The sequence below is a fragment of the Phacochoerus africanus genome, chromosome X, assembly GCF_016906955.1.
Source record: "Phacochoerus africanus isolate WHEZ1 chromosome X, ROS_Pafr_v1, whole genome shotgun sequence".
Taxonomy (NCBI): Eukaryota; Metazoa; Chordata; class Mammalia; order Artiodactyla; family Suidae; genus Phacochoerus; species Phacochoerus africanus.
In genome coordinates, this window is record NC_062560.1 from 12990531 (window position 1) to 13017669 (window position 27139).

Here is a 27139-nt window from a genome sequence, read left to right on the forward strand (position 1 = left end):
ACTGGGGTGGAAAGGCCTCAGTATGTGCTGGGTCAGTGCCTGAACAAGGCAAGGCACGGGTCCTTCCTATCACTGATGATCACACAGGAGACATGAGGGCAGAAGGACAGGTGGGACCGACAGTGCTCACAGGGAGATAATTCTCCGTATTTGGAAGAAGGTCCATACCGAGGACTTGCGCTGGCACTCTGGCAATTTTTAAAGAGGGGGAATACACAAGTGCCAACATTTGTCGAGCAGATACCATGCGGCCAGTGCTGTGTGTGTTACAGGCACTAACTCCAGGTGGTCCCCTCACGAGGAGCCCAGGTGTGGGGGTCATGAATACCCACTTCGAGAGCGAGGAGCATCAAGCCCTGGGGGGGGGGGTGTGTGTGAAAGGAACTCACCTGCAGTCACAGAGCCAGCAGGGCTGGGACCAGCCTGGTGGCTTCTCTGGGGGAAGGTAGGAGGGTCCTTTGTAAAGAGGAACACTTCACTCTCAAATGGCTATGAACCTGCTGCAATTACAGGCTTTGGTTTGTACTCACGCTTCAGTCACATTAATTTTCTGTTTAGGCGGATGGGTTTCAAATTAAAAAAAAGAACCACTGGAGAACTGAAATTTTGCTTGTGTGTTACCTCAGGGGAAGTTAATTCTGATTTTTGTCTGCAATACCCAAGCACAAAGTGCAACTCCAGTAATAAAAGGTGAGCTAGGAAACATAAGCACCTGGGGCTGATGACAACAATGCATCTGTCTCGGGCCAGGGGCTGAGAAGTGCAGCCAAGTGTTCCGGGGAGAAACGTGTCAATACCCCGTCTTCTTACCAACCGTTGATGGATGTGCTCATCTTCTCAGGTCAGCGAGGCCCACCCTGGTAACGCTCAGTAATAACTTATTTAAAAGGCGGCTGGCTTTCATAAATGGATGGTGCCATCAAGTTTTAGGTTTTCATTCTCAGAAACATTCTCTTAACCAAACAATATTCTCTATCTGTAGTGAGCGCTCAATTATACCTTTTCTACCACAGAGGAGACTGTAGAGGTGAGCAGAATTACTGACCTTGGCTCTTGATTCTGGATGATATTCAAGCTCTGTAGGGGTAAGCAGATGACCAGAATGTCAGACATGGATTCTTATCCCTTTAGAGCAGGGCGGGCGAGCTACTGCCCAACTGGCCCAACCTAGCCCCCGGCCTGCTTTTATAAATAAAGTTTTATGGGCACACAGGCAGGCCCATTTACTTACCTGTCTCTGGCTGCTTTCCTGCTGCAAGGGCAGAACAGGAGGCGTCATGACACAGACCACAGAGCCTGAAATCAGGAACAATGTGACCATCTATAGAGCTCCCCTGTCGAGCTTTGCGCTGGAGAGAAGTGGTGCTTGTTCCACACGGTTGCATCGTTTTCATCGGGGCTAAAGGCCTTGGAGTAGGAGCGGCCATCTAACTCATTTAAAGCCTTTGCCTCCTTCAGGTGAGTTAAAGATGGAAGGAAACAGAAAACACAAAACCCAGGCAGAATCTCCAAGTAAGAACTTTAATGAACTCTATGCTATTATTGACATTAAAAACCAGGGGGGATATATATGATTTACCTATGTCCAAAGAAAATCTCACGGTGGCCACAGGGCACATCCTGCCCCCTCTAGGTGGCTGACACCGCTCCCCCTGCCCCTGCTCCCGGGCCGGGGGGGGGAAACACTCGACTTTGGTGAGAATGCTCATTTGTCAGCATCCCCTTTCCTGGAGAAGACCGGGGGCGAGCGAGCGAGGGCAGAGGGCAGCCCAGGGCAGGGGCTGCAGGCGGGGCGTCAGAACTTGAGCGGGATGACGGGCCAGTACTTGGGCTGCTTGCGGTCGCAGTGCTTGTCGAAGCTGAGCTGCACGGCCGCCTCCATGGCCTGGATCTTGGCGGCGCTGGCCCCGTACAGGCGCCGCATCTCGGCCGCGCGCCGCTCGCCGGGCCGCTCGGCCGGGGGCAGCGCGGAGCGGCGCGTGTCACAGTACAGGTCGTGGTCGGCGTTGACATAGTCGTCCAGGCGCGCCGCATCCAGCTGCTGCTGCCGCCCTGGGGAGCAAGCGACACGGCCCACGGCCCGGTGAGCTGGGCGTGCCCCACGGCCTCACTCCCTCTACTCTACCGCTCGAACCCGGGCCGGGGTGTCTCAGAGTCAAGGCGTACGGCTCCCGCCTAGTTATGAAGCGGTGGGCTCCCTTATTGGGGGCTACACGCCCACAGAAAGGGCAACAGGCTGCAAACTATCAAACCTCTGCAACCCGCCCTGGTAACATAGGAGAAAAACGCAACCACGTGGGCCTCTCTTTTCGTCTACACTGCTGCCCAAGAGCGGCCCAGTGGGGCCTGGCTGGTGGGGCCCACTTGCTCTCAAACACTGCACGGGGCCAACAGGGAAAGCAAAGGCTTCCCACTGAGTCCCACGTGGTGAGAAGTTGTACTTCCCACCACAAATGAGGCGGTGGGAAAAATCACTTCTCTGGAAGAGGTACGGATTGGAGGTCATCTGGAAAAGGGAAGTGCTAACAGCTGGAGAACTGAAGATGATCGATGATCCCTGACCGCGTCCCAAAGACCAATCACTCCACTCAAGGAAAGGTTAGTGGAGACAACACTTGCCCAAAGCAACAGGGCCGAGAAAGCCCAATTGTGCCCACCCCATCCTGCTGTTGTGTGAACACCCCCACAGCAGCCTGTGCCTTCCTCACACAGAATGGGACCTGCCCCTTCACCTCCCAGGTCAGCTCAGGCTCAGCTTCAAGGAGGACGCCCTAATGCTATGAGTTTACATGGATTCTTGCAGAGCAAGAAGTATTTACTCAGGTTATTCTTGCCTCTTTCTTTTTACTATAACAAGTAACTTTATATTCTTTTTTTTTTTTTTTTTTTTTGCTTTTTGGGCCGCACCTGCTGGCATATGGAAGTTCCCAGGCTAGGCGGTCGAATCAGAGCTGCAGCTGCCAGCCTAGGCCACAGCCACAGCAACGCAGGGTCCAAGCCGAATCTGCAACCTACACCACAGCTCATGGCAACACTGGATCCTTAACCCACTGAGCAAGGTTAGGGATCGAACCTGCAACCTCATGGATACTAGGTCAGTTTCTTAACTTGCTGAACCACAATGGGAACGCCTGTAACTTTTATTCTTATGTAGGTAGAAAAAACATAAAAATGTCAATAAAACCAACTCAATTTAGCCAACTAACAACGATTTTTGTAAGGGACTCTGTCAGGAATAGAGAAACTGGTAGCAGAGCATCTTTAGCCACCACTGCTACCTAGAGAAATGCTACTTAGTAAGGAGGGAAGATGGTTGTAGGGGAATCAAACAATGATACAAATCATTCCCCCTTGGCTTAAAAAAAAAAAAAGGTAATAGAATGAAAGCTTACTATGGAAGGGAACACAACAGTGAGCAAGTCAAATGAATGGCAAAATATTTACGTGGCTGTGTTATTTATGTGGCTAGGCAGAGTCACTCACAAATCCTATTCTTTATAAATCACACCTTGGAGATAGTGGGAAGGAGTTTCATAAACTTGGAAATATTACTACAAATACATGTGGCCATTTCAGTCTGTGCGCATCTGCAGCTTATTTAAATTTTTTTAATTATAGTTAATTTACATTGTTCTGTCAATGTCTGCTGTACAGCAAAGTAACCCAGTCATACATATACAAACATTCTTTTTCTCATATTATCTTTCATCATGTTCCATTACAAGTGATTGGACGTAATTCCCTGTGCTGTACAGCAGGACCGCATGGCTTATCCATTCTTAATGTAACAGTTTGCGTCTATGAACCCCAAACTCCCAATCCATCCCACTCCCTCCCCGTCCCCCTTGGCAACCACAGGTCTGCTGTGCATGCCTGCAAGTCTGTTTCTGTTCTGTGCAGCTTATTTTTAAGTAAGGAAGTAATGCATGGATAAGCCATGACTGTCAAGCAGAAGAAATGCAAAACAACTGTTAGCTCGCCCATGGAAAAGGCAGAACTGGACTCACTGTGAAAGGCACAACTAAGCCAAATACTGGCCTGATATGCAAATGAAAGGTCAACCAGCATTTCTTTCTCAGTTTTGGTCTTTCTAGCAAGTGCGAAACTTGAGGATTTAAGATGCTCAGTTCTCATGGGCGTTTGAATTCTAGCCTCTCCTCCCACTGGGGCCTGCTCTTCCCAAGGCTTGGCATTTCCACCCTAGCCAGGGACAACGAATTCCCTCTGCCACCTGGAAGAGCCTTGGACTTGTCCCCAATTCTTGGGCCCCAGGCAGCGACTCACCATGTGGGGCTGCTGCGGCAGAGCTTCCCAGACCACGCACCCCCTCCTCTCGAATCTATCCCAAGACTGACATCATTCTCACCGACTGATTTAGTGCCGCAGCAGATGTGCAACTTCCTGCTGAAATCTCAGTCTCTGAGTTGGAAAGTTTTAATAAACACCGGAAGCTCTGCTCCCTTAGTAAGTGTTGCTCTCTGCCGTTACGATATGTGAATTCTACCTTTTTACTTTTTGCCTCTTTTCTTTTTCTTAACATGGTTGTAATTACGCTTGTTTCTGCTGCCCTTCTGACAAAAACTATCTTCCAGACATTAGACTGGTTCAACAATTATACACCAAGAGCCCTTTCCTCTGAAACACTACGTGATGCCAAAGCAAGCCCAGCGGGCCGTCGATGGAGCCCGTGCCGCTCTCCAGGTCTGCACTCAGCACGTGCTCATCTCATCAACCGTCATAGGGTTTTCGTTCTTAATAAAGTTTACCCGGTGTAAGAATAAAAGAATACAAGACACGGCCCTCTGCTCCTGGTCCTCTACTTGCATCTCCGTCCCATCCAGGTTTCTTCATGAAAATTTAAGGCCCAACCCTTGTGCCCTCCCTGCCTCACAAGAAGTTGAGGAAACGTTCTAAAATTAGGTTGTGATGATGGCTGTACAACTATAAATATAATAAAATTCATTGAATTATTAAAAAAAAAAAGAAGAGTGGAGGTTTCCTGCACGGTGGGCAGTCGTCCTCAAACACAGATTGGAGGGGCGGGGAGAGGGGCCCGTGGCACCAGCGGCCTGACCCAAAGCAGGTGCTCAGAAATGGTTGTCAAGAGAAAGCTCGGACACAGGCCATAAGTTATTTTTTGTGAACAACTGTTCCTTCCAGATGCTGCTGAAGAAAAATGACAACCCAGGGATAGAGAAACAGATGCTCAACTCTCAGAAGGCACTGGGCAGAGCCGCCTCCTGCAGGTCCGCAGAGCCGCGGTGGGGAGAGGCTGGGGGAGCGGGGGAGGAAGGGGTACCACTGAGTTGGGGCCTGATTTTGTTCCCTTACATTTCCATCGCTGTGCCTGTACTTCCTCACACAATTTCAAAAAACAAGTTCTAATGTTAGACTACAAATCTGACAACCAGTCACCTTAAAACCAAATACCCTCAGACTGGCTGGGCACTGGAGGCTACAGGTAGCATCTGAAAGTGCTTTAGTGTATAATGACTTAGGGGAGGCAATACGCATTTGAAGGCCCCTACTTACTCTGAGCTCTATTTATGGCTTCCTCCCTCCTGATGAAAGAAAGGTTTCTCAATCACTGGCAGGTTTTCCTCCCAACAAAACAAGGGGAGGGATCAGCCAACCAGCTGGAGAATCATTTGGCTGAAGCAGAGAAGCCAACATCACACTTCAGACAGAACTGAACGGGGGCCCTGTCGTGGACAGGTGGGTCATTTTCCCTGAAAAAAGCTGTGGACTCAATGTTACCAAGCACTTTTTTCTTATAGGCTATTTGGCCAGGACAAAATTTTTTCTTTTTTTTTGGTCTTTTTGTCTTTTTTTTTGAGGGCCACACCCAAGGCACATGGAGGTTCCCAGGCTAGGGGTCTAATTGGAGCTACAGCTGCCGGCCTACACCACAGCCAGAGCAACACCAGATCCCAGCCGCGTCTGCGACCCACACCACAGCTCACAGCAACGCCGGATCCTCAACCCACTGAGCGAGACCAGGGATCGAACCCAAAACCTCATGGCTCCTAGTCAGATTAGTTTCCACTGCACCACAACGGGAACTCCGACAAGTTTTTTTTTAAAATGGCTGCACCTGAGGCATATGGAAGTTCCCGGGCCAAGGATTGACTCCAAGCTGCAGCTGCGACCTACGCCACAGCTGTGGCAATGCTGGATCCTTTAACCCACTGCGTGGGATGGAACCTGAACTTCTGCAGTGACCCGAGCTGCTGCAGGTGGATTCTCAACCCGCTGCGCCACAGCAGGAACGTCCAAGGCAATTGGTTTGAATATAAATCAGAGTATCTTTAGATTCCAGCTTTAAAATAGGGTATTAGTGGGCTTATTGTTGTCTCCCCAAATTTACATCAACGGGGAACTTTAGAATGTGATTTTATTTGGAAATAGGGTCTTTGCAGATGTAATTAAGGGAAGGATCCAGAAAAGATTGTACTGGATAAGGGTGGGTCCTAAGTCCAATGAGAGTGTCCTTATGTGAGACAGAGAAGGACATGCATAGCCACAGGGAGAAAGCACATAAAGATGGCAGAAGAGATGGCAGCTATGCTGCCACAAGCCAAAGAAAGACAGCAGCGAGCCACTGGAAGCTGGCAGAGGCAGGCCCTAGAGTCTTTGGAGGGAGCAGGGCTCTGCCGACACGTTGATATTGGTCTTCTGGCCTCCAGAACTGCGAGAGAAGAAATTTCTACAGTTTTGCCCTACGCGGTTTGTGGTAATTTGTAACAGCAATACTAGGAAACTAATTCAAGAGTGAAACAAGAAAAACAGTATACTATTAAGAGAAACTCTACTGGATTCCACCTGGGTTCAGGATATATAACTTAGATATTCTCCACCTAACCTGTACATTTACATGATGTTACCAATGCACATTTAAAGTCTATAAAGGAAAAAAAAGTCATGGGAAGGGACTTGGGCTTCAGAGAACCTGACGTGGCAGGAAAATGTTCATTCAGTTTCCACAGATAATTAGCTCAAAGGCAGAACATTTGGAAGACAAAGCACTAAGACAGAGGAGTGTTAAAGAGTGTGATTTCCCCCCTTTTTCTAGGATTAGCATGTCTGGTTATATTCTCCGCTGTGTTGCCAGAATTAATGACCTCAGCACAACCGAGTGCAAGCACAGCCTTGATTTCTATCACGGATGCCCCATTTCCAGCTTGTCAGCAACACACCCAGAACACAGGTGCTTGCCAGCAGAGCTGGACCATTTCCGATGGGTCTGTGGTCCGCATTCCGCTGCCCTCTCTCCATAGCAAATGTAGTCCCTATGTCCGCGGACAATCGCCATGTGTAGTTTTAGAAGAAACGTGCGTTTCTAGCCCTCCCTTCCACTGCTCTATGGCCACTCACGTGTCTTCTCATCGATCGGTTTCATGCCCATCTGAACATCTGGACTGGATGAAACAGGCACATGCGGCGGGACTGTGCGCAGACAACATGATCCCACATTTCAGTCTCACTGACGGAACCAAAACGGCTCACTAACCCTGGACCGTGGCCTTTGCTGGACCCTCTAGGTTTTCAGTGGAGTGCAGACTGAGGGAGAGCCAGGTGGGGTTGCACGGACTGACGCCTCGCTAGGAAAACCGGGGTTGAAACTGTGCCCGAGTGGACACAGATGTTGACCATTGGATGTGCATAAGACACATCCAGGTCCTTGGGTGAGAAGAGCACTTTGGGTGCTGGGTGGGGAGGGCGCTCCCCCCTTTCTTTCCCTGGTATTCTGCACCCGGGCCTCAAAGCCTAGCGTACGCTCGGTTTCGCCACCACGACCCGTGGGGCTCCTCTGACTGCTGAGTTCACTGGCTCTTCCCCTCACTGGCCAAGGACCCATGGCCCACATCAGGTGGCTCTTCCAGGTACCATTTTCAACTTGCCTTTGCCTTCTCTTCCCACCTGGGTTTGCTCTTTGTGACTATGTCCCTGTCTGGGCCCAACATCTACCCCCAAAACATAGGTGACAGGTATGTGACTGGTTCATGCCCGAAACGACAGTGGCAAGGATTTGTTTGGGGGGCCTGCTTCTCTACGGGGCATGAGAGCTTCCACTCATTTTCCCTCTAAGTATCGGGACGAGGAACTTGCAGTCTCAATGGATGGTTACTGATGGCTAAAAAACTGGTACCTTTCTTAACCTAACAATAAATGTTTTTCCTAAGAAATAACTGAAAACACAGCTGACCTTTGAAAACTTTACAACTGTCTTTCCTGTAAGCGGTGCTACCACTGAAGTTTTAAATGAAAGAATTAACTCCTTAGGAAATGATGACATATAACCAAAACCATGCCTGTCACCACTGCACAAAAGGGGTTCTTTTGTTTCTACTTAAAATCTTTTGGTTTTATCACTGAAATATGTGAAATTAGAAATATCTGGAAGAAGAGTAAGCACAAACAAGAACACGCTGTCCAGTCTAAAGGATTTTATCTCAAGGAAATATTAAATAAGACTCCGATGATGAACTGTACCTTTCAAGTTTTGCTACATTTTCCCTTGCTAATAATATCTTATAAAATCTAAATGATTTGTGTTCAGGGTTGAGTCCGCCACTTCTACGGGCTCAGGAGCAAAATAACTTCAACCAAGTGTTCATACTACTCGGGTCCCTCATCTCTTTAGCAAAGCATTTCCTCAGTTGTGTAGGTAACTACACCTCCGTGAGCATTCTGAGCGAAGGTGATGGACTGGGAGGCACCATGGGCATTCAAATTGCTTCCATCTGAATGCCATCATTCATTACTGCTCCAAGGGACACGTACTGATCCCACGTGCCACCTGATGCTGCAGCGCTGAACTAATGGGCAGCACTTCGCCAGCGTTACGTTTCTCACCAGCACTTTTGGTGTAAGATTAGATTTGGACACCACAGCCCATTCTCATGCTCGTCAGACAAATCTCACGTCTCCTGGGGACCTGATAGTGCTTTCAGGGCAGAATACAGGACACAAGAGCATCGGTGACCCCAGCCCAAGCAGTTTTGAATTATGCTACAATTACACGCTTTAAAAGCACACAGTCACAGAAGCTGAAGGTGTTTAGTGCTGCTATGAGAAATGTGGAAGTGGATTCATTTTCCCAGCCCCTGCATTTTACTATATTAAGTTACATCAAGCAAGAAGGTCCCCAAAACAGAACTAAAAGTTGTGTTAATAACTAAATCGTATTAGTGCCTAAACTTGACAGACCCCAAAGCTTTTCATTCTTTTCTGTTTTCATTATTCTAAATAAATTTAAGAATTTGCAAAGTGCTGCCCAGGGCAGAAATATATGACTTTTTCTTGAAGTCACTGAACACCTTATTAAAAATAAACAGAATCTCAATCGAGCACTAATCAAGACAAAGAGTATCAGAGTAAATGCCCTCATGGTTAATAATCCATGTTAAAGCAGGAGTTACCAGCAACCAACTGTAACAACGAACATTCCGTGGGCGCTGACTTGCGAGCAGAACACTGTTCTGTAACTTTTCCTTCTTGTCTCCTTTGATCTTCACAAGTACCACCCCCTTCATCAGGATTCCCATTTCACAGGGGAGGAGACTGAGGCGCAGAACGGCGAGGGGAGGTGGTGCACAAGAAGAGAAGCCCTGGCCAGTAAGAGCTGGAGCGAGGCTGGAAGCCTGCGATTGGAGCGGGCCTGTGTATAATAACTACACCAACGATAACGTGAACATCGGTGGGTAAAGACAGAGGTTGTAAGGGTTTTCACAAAATTCCCGTTTTTGTTGTTTGCTACCTAGATCATGGCAAAACAAAGAGGTACCACATCTTCCTCACAGGGACGGCAAGACCTGCGTGCTTCACTTCACGGCCTGCTCACAGACTGCATCGGGGAACAAAAGAAAACTCCGACAGGGTTACCCGATCAGCTTCCTAGGGTTGCTGTAACAAAGTGCAGCAAGCTGGGCGCCTCAGAACAACAGAAGTGTATCACCTCGCGGTTCTGGAGGCTGTCAGCAGGGCTGTGCCCCCCGCAAGCCGCTAGAGAAGGTCGGCCCAGGCCCGTCCCCAGCTTCTGGCAGCACAGCCCCAGGCCTCACGTCCTCACGCGGCCTTCTGCCTGGGTGTGTGTCGGTCTCTGCATCCAGATTTTTCGCTTTTTATAAGGACACCGGTCACACTGGATCAGGGCCCACCCTGATGACCTCATTCTAACCTGTTACCTCAGGTTAAAAAAGCACCTATTTCCAAATAAGGTCACATCCTGAGGTCCAGGGGATTAGGACTCTGACAATTTTTTTTTTTTTTAGGTCACCCAATTCAACCCATAACAGTTATGATAATAATATGATTTGGAGCCCTGATGTAAACGAAGCAGATTTAGGAATAATATCAAACAAGACATGAAGTTCCTCAAGTCTACAAAGGCATCAAAGCCTACTTTCACTCTGTAAAACGGCCCACAGAACCACAGCAAGTTCAGCCCTTCACAGGATGGGGTTGGGAAAGTTCTGATTTAAGGCTCATAATTCATACTGCAAGACTTCATTCATTCACTCAAAACAATATCAAGTGCCAGGCACGACTAAGCAGACAACTTTCATGAGTTTCCCTTAACCTATCTGGAATTCTACCTGACAGAGGCATGAAGGAGAAACAGGGTTTTTTTGCTTGTTTGTTTGTTTTTCCCCAGGCTAGGGGTCAAATCAGAGCTGTAGCCGACAGCCCAGGCCACAGACACAGCAACTTGGGATCGGAGCCTCATCTGTGACCTACACCACAGTTCAAGGCAACACCGGATCCTTAACCCACTGAGTGAGGCCAGGGATCGAAGCCACATCCTCATGGATACTAGCTGGGTTCATTTACTGCTGAGCCACAACAGGAAGTCTCAGGGATGGTTCTTTTATTCTTTTGCTTTTTAGAGCTGCATCCAAGGCATGTGGAGGTTCCCAGGCTAGGGGTCTAAACGGAGCTCCAGCTGCTGGCCTACGCCAGAGCCACAGCAATGCAGAATCCAAGCCATGCCTGCAACCCACACCACAGCTCACGGCAATGCCCGATCCGTGACCTACTGAGTGAGGCCAGGGATCGAACCCACAACCTCATGGTTCCTAGTCAGATTCGTTTTTGCTGCGCCACGACGGGAACTCCCTCAGGGATGGTTCTTAACTATGTATCTGCAACCGAACTGCTGACATGGGAAGGACACATTTCATTATTTTATTTTCATTTCATTCATCTCTATTTTCCACTGAATAATTCTATCAGGTTTACTTTAAATTAGCAAGTAATTAAAAATGGCCTTTCAGATAGAGTTACCATATGATCCAGCAATTCCACTCCGAGGCATCTAGCCAGACAAAACATTCATTCCAAAAGACACATGCACTCCTATGTTCAAACAGCACTATTCACAACAGCCAAGACCAGGAAACAACCTAAATGTCCACTGACAGATGAATGCATTAAGAAGATGTGGTACATATATACAATGGAATACTACTCAGTCACAAAAAAGAAGGAAATAATGCCATTTGCAGCAACACTGACAGAACTAGAGATTCTCATAGTAAATGAAGTAAGTCAGAAAGCGAAAGACAAATACCATATGACATCATTTATATGTGGAATCTAAAATATGGCACAAATGAACCTATCTACAAAACAGAAACAAACTCATGGACAAGGAGAACAAACTTGTGGCTGCCAAGGGGGAAGGGGCTGGGGGAGAGATAGACTGGGAGGTTAGGGTTAGCAGGTGGAACCCCATGGAGGGGCTTAAACAACAAGGTCCTGCTGTACAGGGGACTATGTTCAATGTCCTGTGATAAAGCATAATGGAAAAGGATATTTTAAAATATATACGTGTATAACTAAATCACTTTGCTGTACAGCAGAAACCCATACAACATTGTAAACCACCTATCTTTCAACTTAAAAAAAAAAAAGGCCTTTTAGATGACTGAGGTTTGCCCGCATCCTGACTTACAACTTCTAGCACAAAAGGAGTCCTCTCTGGCAGGAAAAACACGTTCTTCTGCCTTCAGGTAAGGACAACAGAAATAAGCCCTATCTCCATCATGCTTCTTTTTCAAAAGCTGTAACTAACAGCATTGCAACCACATGTGGACACACTCCAATGCTGACTCTCCTTCATTTGTTATGTACTTCTAAATTGGGCTTGACAGTCGTTTCATACGTATTTTGAAAAAAGGTAAAATTTATTTCTGAAGATCAAGGAAAGCCATGCTTTCTATGTGTAATAGAAAGTACTGTTTCAAAAATACCTGCTTAGATATACTTTCTAATATGCATCAAAGAACTCAATGGTTTAATCAAAAGAAGGGAAGTAAAAAAAAACCGAAAGAATAGTTGGAAGAATTACAAGCAAAACCACTGAGGGGCCTGAGTCCTATACACAGCTCACTGCTCAGGAGGGTGGGAGTCCTTGGTCCTACTCTGAGCAGCCCCTGGCCTCTGGTAACTCCCACCATCAGTATTCACACGCAGGTGGGCCTGGGCCGTGTCCACGTGACACAGAAGAGCCAGCTTCTGGTGGTGGGAGTCCCCAGAAGCCGGGGGACTGCTCAGAGTAGGACCAAGGACTCCCGCACTCCCCAGTTCCTGGGGCCCAGTAGGGATCAGTACATGCCAGCCCATCATTAGGAAAACAGAGATCAATCAAGATGGAAACGACACTCACCCATCCCCAGGCTTCTATGTCTCTCTTTATTAGAAAATTCTAAAATTTCCTTGATTAGTGTTTTATAGTTCTCAGCATATAAGTCTTTCAATGGAAAGATAGTCCATGCTCCTGGGTTGGAAAAATTAATATTGTAAAAATGGCCATACTACCCAAAGCAATCTACAGATGCAATGCAACCCCTATCAAATGACCCATGATATTTTTCACAGAACTAGAACAAACAATCCCAAAATTTATATGGAGCCACAAAAGACCCAGAATTGCCACAGCAATTCTGAAGAACAAAAACCAAGCAGGAGGCATAACTCTCCCAGACTTCAGGCAATATTACGAAGCCACAGTCATCAAGGCAGTGTGGTCCTGGTACCAAAACAGACAGACCAATGGAACAGAACAGAGAACCCAGAAATAAACCCAGACACCTATGGTCAATTCATCTTTGACAAAGAAGGCAAGAACACAAAATGAGAAAAAGACAGTCTTTTCATCAAGTATTGCTGGAAAACCTAGACAGCTGCATGCAAATCAATGAAACTAGAACAAACCCTCAGACCATGCACAAAACTGAACTCAAAATGGCTGAAAGACTGAAATGTAAGACAAGACACCATCCAATTCCTGGAAGAGAACATAGGCAAAACTTTCTCTGACATCACCCTCACAAATGTTTTCTCAGGTCAGTCTCCCAAAGCCACAGAAATAAAAGCACAAATAAACCAATGAGACCTAATCGAACTGACAAGCTTTTGCACAGCAAAGGAAACCAAAAAGAAAACAAAAAGACAACTTACGGAATAGGAGAAAATAGAGTCAAGTGATGCAACTGACAAGGGCTTAATCTCTAGAATATACAAGCAACTTATACAAGTCAACAGCAAAAAAGCCAACAACAACCCAATTGAAAAGTGGGCCAAAGACCTGAACAGACATTTCTCCAAGGAAGATATACTGATGGCCAATAAGCACCTGAAACAATGCTCAACATCCCTGATTATTAGAGAAATGCAAATCAAAACTACCATGAGATACCACCTCACACCAGTCAGAATGGCCATCATTCTTAAGTTCACAAATAACAAGTGCTGGAGGGGGTGAGGAGAAAAGGGAACCCTCCTGCACTCTTGGTGGGAATGTAAGCTGATACAACCACTATGGAGAATAGTATGGAGGTACCTTAGACACTTATACATAGAACTACCCCATGACCTAGCAATCACACTCTTGGGCATCTATCTGGACAAAACTTTCCTTAAAAAAGACACATGCACCCACATGTTCATTGTAGCACTATTCACAATAGTCAAGACATGGAATCAACCCAAATGTCCATTGACAGATAATTGGATTAGGAAGATGTGGTATATATACACAATGGACTACTACTCAGCCATAAAAAAGAACAAAGCAATGCCATTTGTAGCAACATGGATAGGACGAGAGACTCTCATACTGAGTGAAGTCAGTCAGAAAGAGAAAGACAAATGCCATATGATATCACTTATATCTGTAATCTAGTATATGGCACAAAGGAACCTTTCCACAGAAAAGAAAATCATGGACTTGGAGAATAGACTTGTGGTTGCCGAGGGGGAGGGGGAGGGAGTGGGACGGACTGGGACTTTGGGGTTAACAGATGCAGACTATTGCCTTTGGAATGGATTAGCCATGAGATCCTGCTGTGTAGCACTGGAAACTCTGTCTGGTCACTTATGATGGAGCATGATAATGAGAGAAAAAAGAATGTATACATGTATGTGTAACTGGGTCACCATGCTGTACAGTAGAAAAAAAAGTTAAAAAAAAAGAAAATTCTATGTAAAATATATAACTAGAACTCAATAAAAATACTACTGAGGCTGTATTATGGTTGTAGTAGGGAGAAAAGCATGTGTATGTCTGTGAGAGGCACTTAAGAGTGTAAGTGGGCTGGTAAGTCTTAGTAGTAGGGAAAGTATAAAAAGCAGTTTTAGGTTTTTTTCTGTGGCAAGTTAGTAAGAAATTTTAAAAAGAAAATTCCTGCCTTCCAACTGAAGACATACGATCATTATCACAATTCTCTCACCGCAGGGACAGACAGCCATGTGCAGGATCAAACCAGAGAGGGTAAGGACCAGGCATTCTGTCATTCTGTTGAGGTTCATGCTGATTGCAACTCTGAAGGGAGCTTAAGATTTAAGACTTGGTAGCTGTGTAGCCCCAGGGCAGTCTCAGGGCTGGGTGCCAGCGAGCGGGAACAGTACTTTAGGAAACTAGGGGTCTTAGGGACAAAACCTAACCCCTAAGTGTGTGCTAGAATTGGAGTCAGACAGACCTTGGTTTGAATCCTAATAGCAAATTACAAGTTGGGAACCACAGACCACATCAACGAGCCTCCTGAAGGCTCCCTTTCCTCACGTGTGAAAGAGGCTTATCCTGAGGGACTGTCAGGTAGAGGGGAAACACACACACGTGCACACGCACACACCCCATCTGATGCAGTGTCTAAAAGCCAGTAAATGGCAGAGGGAGGGACTCTTAGGATGAGTTTTGCTCTAGGACCACAACTAGTCCTACACTAAAACAACCCTGGAAACGTATATGGCTGGGGTTCCACATCCCACCGAAGCTGTTCCAGGCTCAGGACTGGGTTGGAAATACTCTCTGTACCCAGCAGAGGGTTTGAAGGATACAGAGGCGGGAAGGGGGCGCAGGGCGGACTCACGGCGCTCCTCCCGGTGCCGCTCGGTCTGGGCGAAGTACTGGCGCAGCTCCTCCGTGATCTCCATGTTGCTCAGGTCGCACTCTATGCCGCCGTCGTCGGACTCGCTCTCCTCCTCCTCCTCCTCCTCCGCGGACCAAGCTGGCTCTTCTCTGCCGCGCGGAGCCGGCTCAGGCCCACCCGCATGCGGGTACCGGTGGCGGGAGCCCCCGGGGGCCGGGGGCTGCTCAGAGTCGGGCCAAGGACTCCCGCCCTCCTGGGCATAAGCCCCCTGGGCAAGGCCTGCGGGGGGGAAGTACCACGGGGAGGAGAAGAAAGATTCCACGGCCTTCCGATAGGCGCTCTGGTGGCTGCGCATCCACGCCATGGCCTGATGGTAATGGTGCCAGTATCTTGCGTAGACGGGATGGGAGCACCAAGACTCGGGAGCTTGCCCGGGGGCCGTCTACAAAACAAAGGGAAGGGGAGGTTCCACGCACGGGGCAGCCTCAAGGGCGTCCTCAACTGTTTCATCGGCCGAGCGCCGTGTGTTTCCTGCACAGCGACGGACTCCCTCTTCTCCAGGAGGACGCAGCTGGGCCAAGGGGGATACAGGACAAGTCCACGCCGACGGTGGGCGCCAAGCGTGGGCACACCTGCTCTGAAGCACGCGTGCATGAGGCTCGTGTGGAACACTCAGTTTGAGGTTACAGCCCATTATAAAGTGCAGACAGAGGCTATTTAATGGACATTTTTAGATGAGATGCAGGAGGCAATGAGGACTCCACGTCTATCATCTTGGCCCTTTCTTCCCAGTGTAATTAAGTGCCTAGTTCCAAGTTACAAATGCCTACCAAGGACCACATGGACCAGTGAGCATGGTGTTCTCCCGCCCCTCTGTCTCTACCCACCGCCCCCACCCGCGGCTGCCCACTCCTCTGCCAGGGCCAGGAGAAGACCAGCAATGCAGCCATTGTGCTTACGTCTGAGCTTTCAGACGATTTCTTTGGTCTTCTCCATCAATGAGATATCAAGACTTTAAAGACTAAAACTCACTTTTTTCTCCGGTGAGTTAAGAAAAAAACAAAACAAAACACTTCTTACCTCTGCTGCCATCTCCAACAATGAAAGTCCAAACGAGCACAGGAACTAGGAAAGAACAGAATGCAGACAGCTGGTCAGTAGAGGGGTGTGATATTTGTGGCCACTTTGCACTTTGTAAAGCAGCTCCTCAGGCTGCTCTCCTCAGCCGGTGCCTGGTCTTCACACAACACACAACACACCACCACGGCACCCTGGCACCTGGCTGGGACCTTGGGCTCTGAAAAGGGGGGAGCCCCTTTGGTATGATTCAGTGGCTCAAAGGACACTGCACTGTTCAAGCATAGCCACCTGTTTTCCCTATTGAAAGTAAAATCTGTGAAAGTAACCATATAAATATATATATATATAAAATAATATGGGCATCATCAACTAAAAATGAATAGCTATGACTTTATTAACAAATCCTTAGCTCATGCTAGTGCCTGTTTATCTTTCCCCTGGATGTCCCCGAGGCCTAAATCGAATACCTCTTGTCAACTCACTGGGAACCTTAGTTGGGTCTTTCCTCAGGCTTGGGAATTGGGGAAGCCTCTCTAAATAAAACATCCATCTCTCTAGCCGGGTGGTCCCCTGGGCTTTAAGCTCCACAAATGGGCCTTGTTTTGTTTTGATTGCAATACGCATCTTTCAGCCAGCACTGACCCCATACTCTCCTGGCTTAACAACCCTGTATCTCTGCAGGAGGAGACACAGTTCTGCAGAGACCCTCCACTGAGCAAGTGCATAGAGTACCTTCGCCCAACAGCCTTACTCTGCCAGGATTTACCCCTTTTCCCCCACCTACCTCTTATGATTTACTGATATGACAGGAAATACCTGAAGGTGAAGCTTTTAACCTGCAGCTTCAGCTTTTACAACCTTTTTTTTTTTCTTTCTTGTTCAAGGGTTCAGAGATACTAAGATGCCAGCCTATACCAGAATGTACTTGGAAAAAAAAGTTACACAAAAGTAATGACCTAAAACGCATGAGAATTTAAGCATCTATGAGACGAAACCACTAATACAACTGGATACTGAGTACACAGGTACCTGGGGTTTCAAAGTGTGGAAATCAGATACTGAAGGAGTCCTATTTTTCCTACTTCACTTAATTATACAGTAGAATTTTAAATCTCCAAGCCTTAAGAAATAAACTTGACTTATTGTGTAATCTCCATCAGATGTTTTGCTATGGTTAATGTGGAAAACTGAGATGTTAACTGACCTCATCTTTTAAGATTTAGCCTAAAGAGAATGAAAGCTTAGATATAACAAGCTTTCAGATAGGGTATTTCCAACAGTACTGACATGATCTTCTGTAAATTTATCTTAAACACAGCCCACACTTCCTGTTCCCTGTCCTAAATTCACAAACACACACATGCGATGAATGTCAACCAGGGAAAAGGTAATAAGTACAGTGAAAATACAAGTGTAAATTAAGTTCACAGTAGTTCCCATCATGGTGCAGCAGAAACGAATCCAACTAGGAACCATGAGGTTGCAGGTTCGATCCCTGGCTTCGCTCAGTGGCTTCAGTATCCAGCATTGCCGCGAGCTCTGGTGTAGGTTGCAGATGTGGCTCGGATCCTGTGTTGCCGTGGCTGTGGTGTAGGCCGGCAGCTGTAGCTCCGATTAGACCCCTAGCCTGGGAACCTCCATATGCCATGGATGCAGCCCTACAATGACAGGAAAAAAAAAAAAATTTAAGTTCACACTACTTTAAAAACTAAAGGCTTAAAACACTAGCAATTATCTGAAAATCTGGCTAACTGCTATGTGCTTTACAGGCTACTGAGGAAATATGTATAAAACAGTCAATACAATTAAGGGGCTAACGACCTACAGAAGTAAAACCAATACAACAGAAATTACAGTAGAAATCAGTCTATACTTGAGGGCTCAAGTGTAAGGTGCAGCCTTTAAGTGGTTAATTCACTCCAGCCAGGTTTTATATGTCTACCACGAAATCTGAACAGCTTTCTGAGAGCCTAAAGCACATAATGACATTAAAGTGAACTCCATGTGTATCTTAATCAAATTTGTTTTAGAGATTAACAATTAGCACAGGAACTAAATTAGAAAAGCCTAGGAGACATCTGCGTGTCTGCAGGAAATTAAGAGTTTTGAACCCACGTGTCTATGCCTTATAAAATGTGTACTTAGAACCAGATCATTGTAAATATTAATTATCTCAAACTGGGAGATCTGACAGCTTCAGATATGTAATAAGCATTATCATGAATGAACACGACTGCAGACCTTAGGAAATCCTGTTTTTTATTTATAACTGGGAACACCCAGGCTGGCTTTAGAAGCAGTAGTACTAGTATTCTGAAAATGCACAAGATGGCTTATGAGAGGCTTCTCTCTTCAGGGCTACAAGGTGGACATGCGCAGTAGAGTAGACAACTGTTTAAGAGGTTCAAGTGCAATTCATCATGTTCGCCAGGCTGTTCAAATGTCAATGGCTGTGATTAAAAAGGGGATGGGAGTGCTAATTTGAGGAGTGGTTACTTACTTCTGACTTTGATTCAACAAATAAGCTGATAGAAGGGCTGCCATGTGCCACTGCCTCAGAAGTCACAAAAGGCACTGTGAGCACTTGTGCAAGAAAGCAGTCAGGACAATGAGGTGTGATGACCGAAGAAAGCCAGTTCTAGCATTTGGACCAGAAGCAGCTCAGATTCAGCACACTGTGCCAACTCCATAAAGCCTACCAACTCATCTGCTGAGATGCTGGACTCTTTTAAGACCCAGGCCATGAAGGAAAGATGAATTTACATTCATCATGGAATACAGGCAGCTCTGTCATTGATTTTACGCTGATTATGCTTTCTGTATTGTTTTGGCCATGGAACAGGTAGAATTAAATCTGTTGCCATCCTCCAACAGGTTTAGAGTCCTCAGGCTCTATGTGGTATATGCTGCTCACTTCACCCTTGGCTTTAATTATACCCCCCCTAAATTCCAAAACTCGTGTATCATATCCTTTTACATTTTAAGTATCTTTAAGATTCCTAAAATCCTATAGATACTTTATTAAAAATAGTACCACTTATATGTGAAATCTTAAAAAAAAAGATACAAATGAATTTATATACAAAGCAGAAACAGACCCACAGACACAGAAAACAAACTTATGTTGACCAAAGGGGAAATGGGGCAGGGGAGGGGGAATAAATTTTAGGATCTTGGGATTAACATATACACACTACTATATATAAAATAGACAAGAACTTACTGTATAGCACAGGGAACTCTACTCAGTATGCTGTAATAACCTTTAAGGAAGAAGAATCAGAAAGAAAAAAAAATATATATATACACACACACACAAATACACACACATATATAATATCATACACATATATATAACTGAACCACTTTCCTGTACATCTGAAGCTAACATAAATCAACTATACTTCAATAAAAAAATAAATAAAACTTCAAGTTGAAAAAATAGTTCCTGAGAATGAATGACAAGTTAATCAATTAATCTCTCTAAAGTCAAATAAAATATAGAAAAACACATCTAAAGAAAGAGCAGCTTGCACAGAGCTTTATAATTATTATTAGCTCGCTGTTTCCAGGATTACTCTTGGTATTTTATGCCAGCAATTTTTTTTCTCTAAAGGGCCAAATGATAAACATTCTGGGCCTCTGGGCCACATCCAGCCTGTCACATAGCCTTCCTCTTTTTTTTTTTTTTAATTAAAAAAAAAATCCTTATAATGGAAAAGAATCTGGAGAATATGTATGTGTGTGTGTGTAAATGAATCACTTTGCTGTACACGTGGAACTAATACAACATTATAAATTAATTACACTTCAATAAAAAACATTCTGTTAACCATATCAGCAAGGGAAGGAAGAAAAAAAAGGAGGGAAAAAACCTCTCACGATCCTTTAAAAATCAAAACACCATTCTTAGCTGCTGGGCAGTATAAACACAAGCCACAGGCCACCACATGCCCACCCCTGCTGGAGTTCACACATTATGACACTGTAGACTCTGCCCTCAGGATGGTGAGCATCCTAATTGTTCCTCACTTTGCACTTGGACATCAGTGGAGGAACTCTGAGACTCTCACCTGTCCTGTAAGTTATTAGGCTCAGAATAAGACTGGTGGCAGCAAGAAAACTGTGATGATGACCAACAGCAAATCTGGTAACCAGTTCCTAACACTGAGGGCAACAGAACCGTCTCCGTGACTAAATAAGCAAATTGGACCATTTCTTAAAGAGCTACATAGACATTTCAAGACTTAAGGAAGAGAAACAAACCAAACAAAAAACCAGTTTGGGGTTAATAGATGCAAACTATTGCATGTGGAGTAGATAAGCAATGAGATCCTGGTGTGTAGCACAAACTATATCTAGTCACTTACGATGGAACATGATGGAGGATAATGTGAGAAAAAGAACGTCTATATGTATGTGTGACTGAGCTACTTTGCAGTATAGGAGAAACTGACAGAACACTATAAACCAACTATAATGGAAAAAAATAAAAATCATAAAAAAAGGAAACCAAAAACAAAACGAACAAACCCAAACTGCTGAAAACAGCATCAATCAATAGGGCTTAGAAAGCATATGCAGTGCCATGATTTCTGATGGGGATTGGACTAGCCGCCCGGGCTAGGCAGTAATCTGGCCAGGAGAGAGTCCTGAGTGTTATTCTTGCAAGAAGCAAGACAAATCCTTCCTTGCTGACCGCATGGGTTAGCGCCCAAGGGAAGGTGAGAACCCGTAAGAACGGACCTTATTAGCTTTTTAAAACTGGTTCCTCTTCCTGCACAGACACCTTAAGGACCTAATAAAAATACCTGGGTTTCCAAAAAGTGAACATTAAAATAACTCCAGGAGCTACGGCAAGACTTTCACACACCACCACCATCTCAAAGAAAAGAAAGCTATGTTCATAGCAGATTGAGATGCCCTTTCAATGGTCTTTAATTTTATCTTTCACTCCCTACCTCCCCGGGAGGGTCTCCTACTCTACGGTGGCCCCCTGACTTCGAGGACTGCACGGCAACTTTTCTTCTAACGGGATGGCGGAGCTGAAAGAAAGGAGAGGGTCAATGTCAGGGAAGGCTGGGGTCCACAGCCTGACCAACTGGGCAGCCCTCCCCAGGAAGGACAATGGCACAATAGTCACTGCCCAGCTGAGCCCAGGCGAGTACAGAGCCCAGATTCATCCTCTGTCCTCAACCACCAGAGAAGGAAGGAAAAACACAGCGCTGAGGTCATTCACGAAACACTGCCGCGGGCCCTGGGCAAAAAGACAGTGTCTCTGGGTCGTGAATGATATATTTTCCCATATGGCCTTTCTTAAAAAATGCACTCATTCTTCAATGACCCTGCTTACCCTGGGAGATGTATTTTTTAAATGCATAAATATACATGAACAACAACAGGCAAGAGCTTTGTGGTTTTCCATAGATGAAATGTGACTATTTCCATCCAGTCATTAAACATTTCCACCAATAAGTAACGTGGCCTGGTTGAAAGGTAATGACACTGGACAAAGTCTTTTTTACTGCCTATATGTATTCTCATAAATAGCGGATCTAGGATGTGTCATAGTGACAAGATAAACAAAATAAAACTCAAAGTCCCTTCAAAATGACAATATGTACTCTGGAACTGGATCTTCCTCTCTATCCTCCTTTTCCACTGGAATTCTGAAAATTAAAAACATGAAAATTCTTCTGCTTTGATTTTTGCAGGGAAACACATTCAACGTCAGCCATTAAAGAAGTTATGCAACTTTCCTGTAAGGCTCCTACTAGCGTGAGTTTTTTGAGCCAACCAGAGAATTGAGGGAATCTAATTAGGCCTTCAATACACACAGTTCCAAGGCAGAACGAAAGAGCTCTGCTGGACATGGCTCAAAATAAAAGATGGGATGGTGAGAAATCTGAATTACCTACACCGAATCACATGCAGCTCTTGGAATCTCTGTGCAGTAATGACCCTATCAGAGATGTCTCCCAATAACACACACGCCCGCAGGAACTTCCTCAGCTAAGATAAATGAGAAAATGAGGTGTTTTGGAGAGCACTGCTTCCCGCCATCACCCCTAGCTCCCACTCAAGGCTGGCAAGTCCATCCGGCTTGCTGCCCTCAGGGGCTCCCTCCTGTGGCTTGGCATGGTCCCTGCTTAGTGATTTGGACGTCGAAGGTGGCTTGAGTCTGAATGGCCTTTTTCCACCCTCAGCGGCCCAAGCTCCATCTTCCCAACCTGGCAGAGGCCTCCCACAAGTGCACGGGCTACTGTGTTCAGAAGGCCTGCACCTCTCCGTCTGTAACAGTTAAAGCAGATGGGCGAGAGAGGCCAAAAGCTGAGCTTTATTTCCTTCTCCTTCCGGCAACACCAAGCCCCAACTTACTCTTGTGGATGGTGCAATAAGAAGCAATGTCACAAACAAGGTTGAAAGGGTATAGTTAACAATTCTTTTTAATACCAATAATATTCCACCCACAGAAGGGCATTGTTTAATGTGTCAGCAAGGGTGATGGATTTGTGAATGGATTTATTTGCAAGTTCACCAAATCCCCATGTGACTAACATAAGAATCAGAAGTGAAATATGAGGACACCTTAAAACAAAGTTACCCCCTGACTCACAAACACAATAGGCAATAGGATAGCTCAAGACTGGGATAATTGAGAAAGACATACTAATAATACAACACAAATCAGGAAGACGTACTAATTATACAATGAGGAAAAAGTTAAGTTCCCTTCATTGCAAGGATATTCTTTCAACAGCAAAACCTAGTGTGACTATAAAGGAATAAGGATTGAATAGGCGGCAGGTAATACAAGTTATGAGCATATCAGCCCAAACCATGACTAGTTTTAAGTGGTTAAAATCGCCAGCGGACGTCAGGAGCATTCTTTCAAATTTTACTTCCGTAAACACATACAGGGTAATTCCACGTTAATCTCTCTTTTACAAATTTAAACGGCACTCACTATGTCCCTGCCATTTGGGTATTACATCAATTACCTGCAGGCATGGATTCTGTCATCTATTCCTTTTAAATTTCCTATTTGCTTTCCAGCACACACAAAAAAATCACAGCTAATATTTCCTGCCCTCGGATGCTATGGGGATTGTTGTTTTCTGTTAACACTCTCCTCTGACCTCTACCTTCCCTAAAATCACTGGCTAGCTAGTAACTCAAATAACTCTGACTATAATGCTCCAAATCTCTTCAGAGAGCAGACATTTAAATACATGAATATGTTTTTAAAGATATTTTCAAATCATCTGACCTTTGATCAAAAACAGCTATGCTCTTCTTTCACTCGTTCATTTTTTTCACAGTTCTGTAGCTGGATTTCCTATTGTAGAGAAATACAGAAGTCCCTCAGTGACTGTGGGGGACTGGTTCCAGGATCCCTGCCAATACCAAATTCCACAGATGCTAGGTCAGTTACACAAAATGGGGGACAGTCGGCCCTTCGTACCCAGTAATGCAGAATGAAGGGCCAACTGGAGTTCCAACAGTAACGCAACTATTTCGTGAATTCTCCGACCTCTACTCTTTGGTTATTTGTTCATTTTTCCCTCCCTATCTATCCTTATCATCCCACCCTATCCTTAAATGTGGCATCCTAAAAACCAAAATAATCCTTCACCATCTGTAAAACACTTTTAGAATGAGAATTCTCTCTGGAGCTTTAGTTTATATCCTTTTCCAAGACAGCCACAAACACACAGAGAAGATCTGTACACCTTACTGTAAACCTGCCTTCAGCTATGCCTATCCAAGGTTACTTACTAGCCAACAGTCTTTTAAAATACATGGTTTCTGTTCACAGTGCCACCCCAAAGAGACTGTTATTCCTATAAACTACATCAGTATCAACTGTACTTTTTATTAAAGATTACTGCCACTCCACAATTCATGGGAACGCTGAAAGTAAGTAACTGCAGAAACGTTACTTGTGTTACTAATCTTGAGACTTTCAGGGAATGTTCTGACTTAAGGTCCAAAACAGCTGAATACAGAACCTAGCCTGTGAAACAACTTTAAAAATCATTCCTGAAAGAAATAAAATTCTTCAGAAACTTCTGATTTGTACTAAGGGACTCTCAGGGTTTCAGAGCTAAAAGGTACTTTGTTGGCTACGGGTTCAACTCCACCTAACTACTGAGAAAGAAAAGTGGGAAAGGACACTCTCCACCACAAGTAAGGTGCAGAGAGGACCACAGGTGGCCAAATGCTCTCCAGATGACTTCCATCAAAACCTCTGACCTCCCACAGAGGTCAACGTGCAAGGGGAAAGAAAACACCAATTTTTGAGTAGATGGGGCCAATATTCTAGACATCCCTCTAAGGATGAAGCTGACCGGGGCGATCTTCTGATACAGGTCTGGGTGGGCAAAGTCTGATTTCACTTTCCAGACAGTTTAACGTAGCATTTCCCGGCACATTAAAATCGCCTGGGTAGCTTTAATAAAATTACCAATGCCTGAGCCCCACTTCGCGCAATTCAAATTTAACTTAACTGCGCATTTAAGTCATCCAGTGATTTTCGCGCACGGCAGAGCCAAGAGGCTCTGGAACCAGTTCCTTCTCACAATTAACCAACGATTTAGGGATCTCATGGGCCTGTGTCCACCTCTTGCCTCAGGATGATAATGACGACAACGTGACGGCCAAGCCCTCAGCTCTCCTAGCCTCAGAGAAAGCCAGGCTCAGAAGCCTGCAAGACCCTCCTTCATTCCCCAAATGAAACCCAGCCGCCCCCGAAGTCACCTCGAGGGCGCGTAAGTTGAGGATCCTGGGCGGTGGGCGAGCAGGGACCTACTTCCGGTGGGAAACTGAGGATGCGGGGAGCAGGAGAGGCTGTTGCCGGGGCGACTACACGTGTGCTTCCGGTAAGGGTGACGCGCAGCGCAGCGCCGGAAGTCCCGCCCCTAGATGTCAACGTCATGTCCTCGCCGCGTTCCGCGCCACGCCGGGGAACTGGCTGGGAACGAAGCTCCTCCCCTTGGGGCGGGGCGTCGGAATCGCCGGTGTAGGGTTTCGCCTCCAGATTGCGGCGCGCGGCTGTAGACCTGCCCCTGTGCTGGGGTCGGGCGATAAGGCGGGAAGGCGAGGGTCGTTTCTGCGCGGCTGCCGTCCCCGCAGCAGTTCCGCGGCTTTTAGCTTTTCGCCCTTCTCTCAATTTTCTCACCTTCGTTCCCTGGTGTTTACTTAGCCTTTCCCTTTTCAACTAAAAGGGAGGGTGTTCGTGGCCCAGGGAGAGACGCCCAGCCTTTGAAAATAGCCACCCAGATCAGAGTTTGAGTCCACTTCTAGCCCTTAGTTTATTAACTTCCTTAAGCCGCAGGTTCTCGCCCCGTAGAGGTGACTAATAGTGCAGAGTGGCTGGTGCCTGATAAACATAAATTAGTGCTTATTAGCATTTTAAAAAATCACAATCATTATCAGCAATACCTGTTCTGTTAGCGTCGCAGAGGATCATTAATAACTAAGCATACTCCACTCAAAGACTGGCACATCCTTTCTGGGGCAATTTGGCAAAATGCTGCAAAAGCCCTAAAAGGGGGCATATTTTTATACTAGAATGTTCACTTCTGAGAATTTATTCCAAGGAAGAAAAAGACGTAAACCGGATGCTCATTGCAGAATTATTTGAAAAAGTGGAAAATAAACTTATTATACTGAATACACTAATTTAAAAAAAGGAAACTATAAATAGAAACGAAACCAAATAGAGTTATGGAAACTTTGTGAACAAATTTCTGTTTGACCAAAAAAAAAAAAAAAAAAAAAAGATGCAGGTAACTGAAAAAAATGCCAAGAAACATGAAAAAAAAAAGTGGAAAGTGAAAACAACTTAGATGCCTAACATGAGTGGAGAGCTTGAAATGTAGTCTGAATTGAGGCGGGCTGTAAGGGTATATTACACAGTGGATATTATAGAATTCGTTTGAGAAAAAGACTAGATCTCATTTTTAAATAGTGACAACATGTTAAGGAAGGACAGTTTAGGTTGGATAAAATATACAAATTAGGAGTTCTCTTGAGGCACAGTGGCTTGGGTTGCTGCTGTGGTGGCGGTTCAATCCCTCGCCCAGGAACTTCCATAGGCCAAAAACCGTATTTTGTGTAAAAATTAATTTTACCTTTTTCTCTTTACTTTATTAATGTGGCTACAAGAACATTAAACATTCTATATGGGGCATGCATTATATAATTATATATGTCTTTGGACAATAGTAATTAGCACAGACAATAAATTATATAATTGTATACCGTGGTAAGCGGAATGCAGAAAATACAGCAGAACAAGGGCCAGAAAATGTGTTTATATTGAGGGTTTTTTTTTTAAACAAGGTCTGTCCTCCATTGTTCAGAAAGTGATTGTGGGAGGAAATAAGATCTCTGTGGATAGAAGGGTTGGGGGGAGGGGGAATAGCAGGGATGTGGTATCTTCTGGGAAAAGTCAGGTATGGATTGAAGCTGATAAGTCAGTTTTGGTTCTGGTGGAATCCCTGCCAGAGGGACGAAACCACATGAAGGGAGGGGGGGAAGGAAGTGGGGTAAAATACCAGAGAGGAAGACCTCAGGGCGCCTCTGGAGAAAGCAGAACAAAGCAGGATCAGAGTTGGATGGGTTTCAGGTAGTTACTGGAGTCCCAGGAGTTATAGACTATATATAGTATTGTGAGTTTG

General features: G+C 45.5%; 1 protein-coding gene across 4 annotated transcripts; it reads right to left on the reverse strand.

The window, feature by feature from the left end:
- Nucleotides 1–1502: 1502 nt before the first annotated feature.
- On the reverse strand, nucleotides 1503–25347 carry GEMIN8 (gem nuclear organelle associated protein 8). 4 transcript variants are annotated; one of them, XM_047765356.1, is made up of 6 exons: nucleotides 25215–25347; nucleotides 23725–23793; nucleotides 19678–19717; nucleotides 16455–16499; nucleotides 15375–15816; nucleotides 1503–2052 (listed from the first exon to the last, which is right to left on the reverse strand). In XM_047765356.1, the coding sequence occupies exons 4-6, from the start codon at nucleotides 16464–16466 to the stop codon at nucleotides 1796–1798; spliced, it is 711 nt and encodes a 236-aa protein (XP_047621312.1). In that variant the 5' UTR covers nucleotides 16467–16499; nucleotides 19678–19717; nucleotides 23725–23793; nucleotides 25215–25347; the 3' UTR covers nucleotides 1503–1795. The 4 variants fall into 4 exon arrangements, with proteins under 4 accessions (XP_047621312.1, XP_047621313.1, XP_047621310.1 ...); XM_047765357.1 differs by lacking the exon at nucleotides 23725–23793; XM_047765354.1 differs by lacking the exon at nucleotides 19678–19717.
- Between the last annotated feature and the right edge of the window lie 1792 nt (nucleotides 25348–27139).

Coding starts and splice junctions, on each gene's coding strand:
- GEMIN8 (XM_047765355.1), bottom strand. Junction 2,053..15,374: donor GCGGCACCGGGAGGAGCGCC/GTGAGTCCGCCC, acceptor CTTGCTCCCCAG/GGCGGCAGCAGCAGCTGGAT.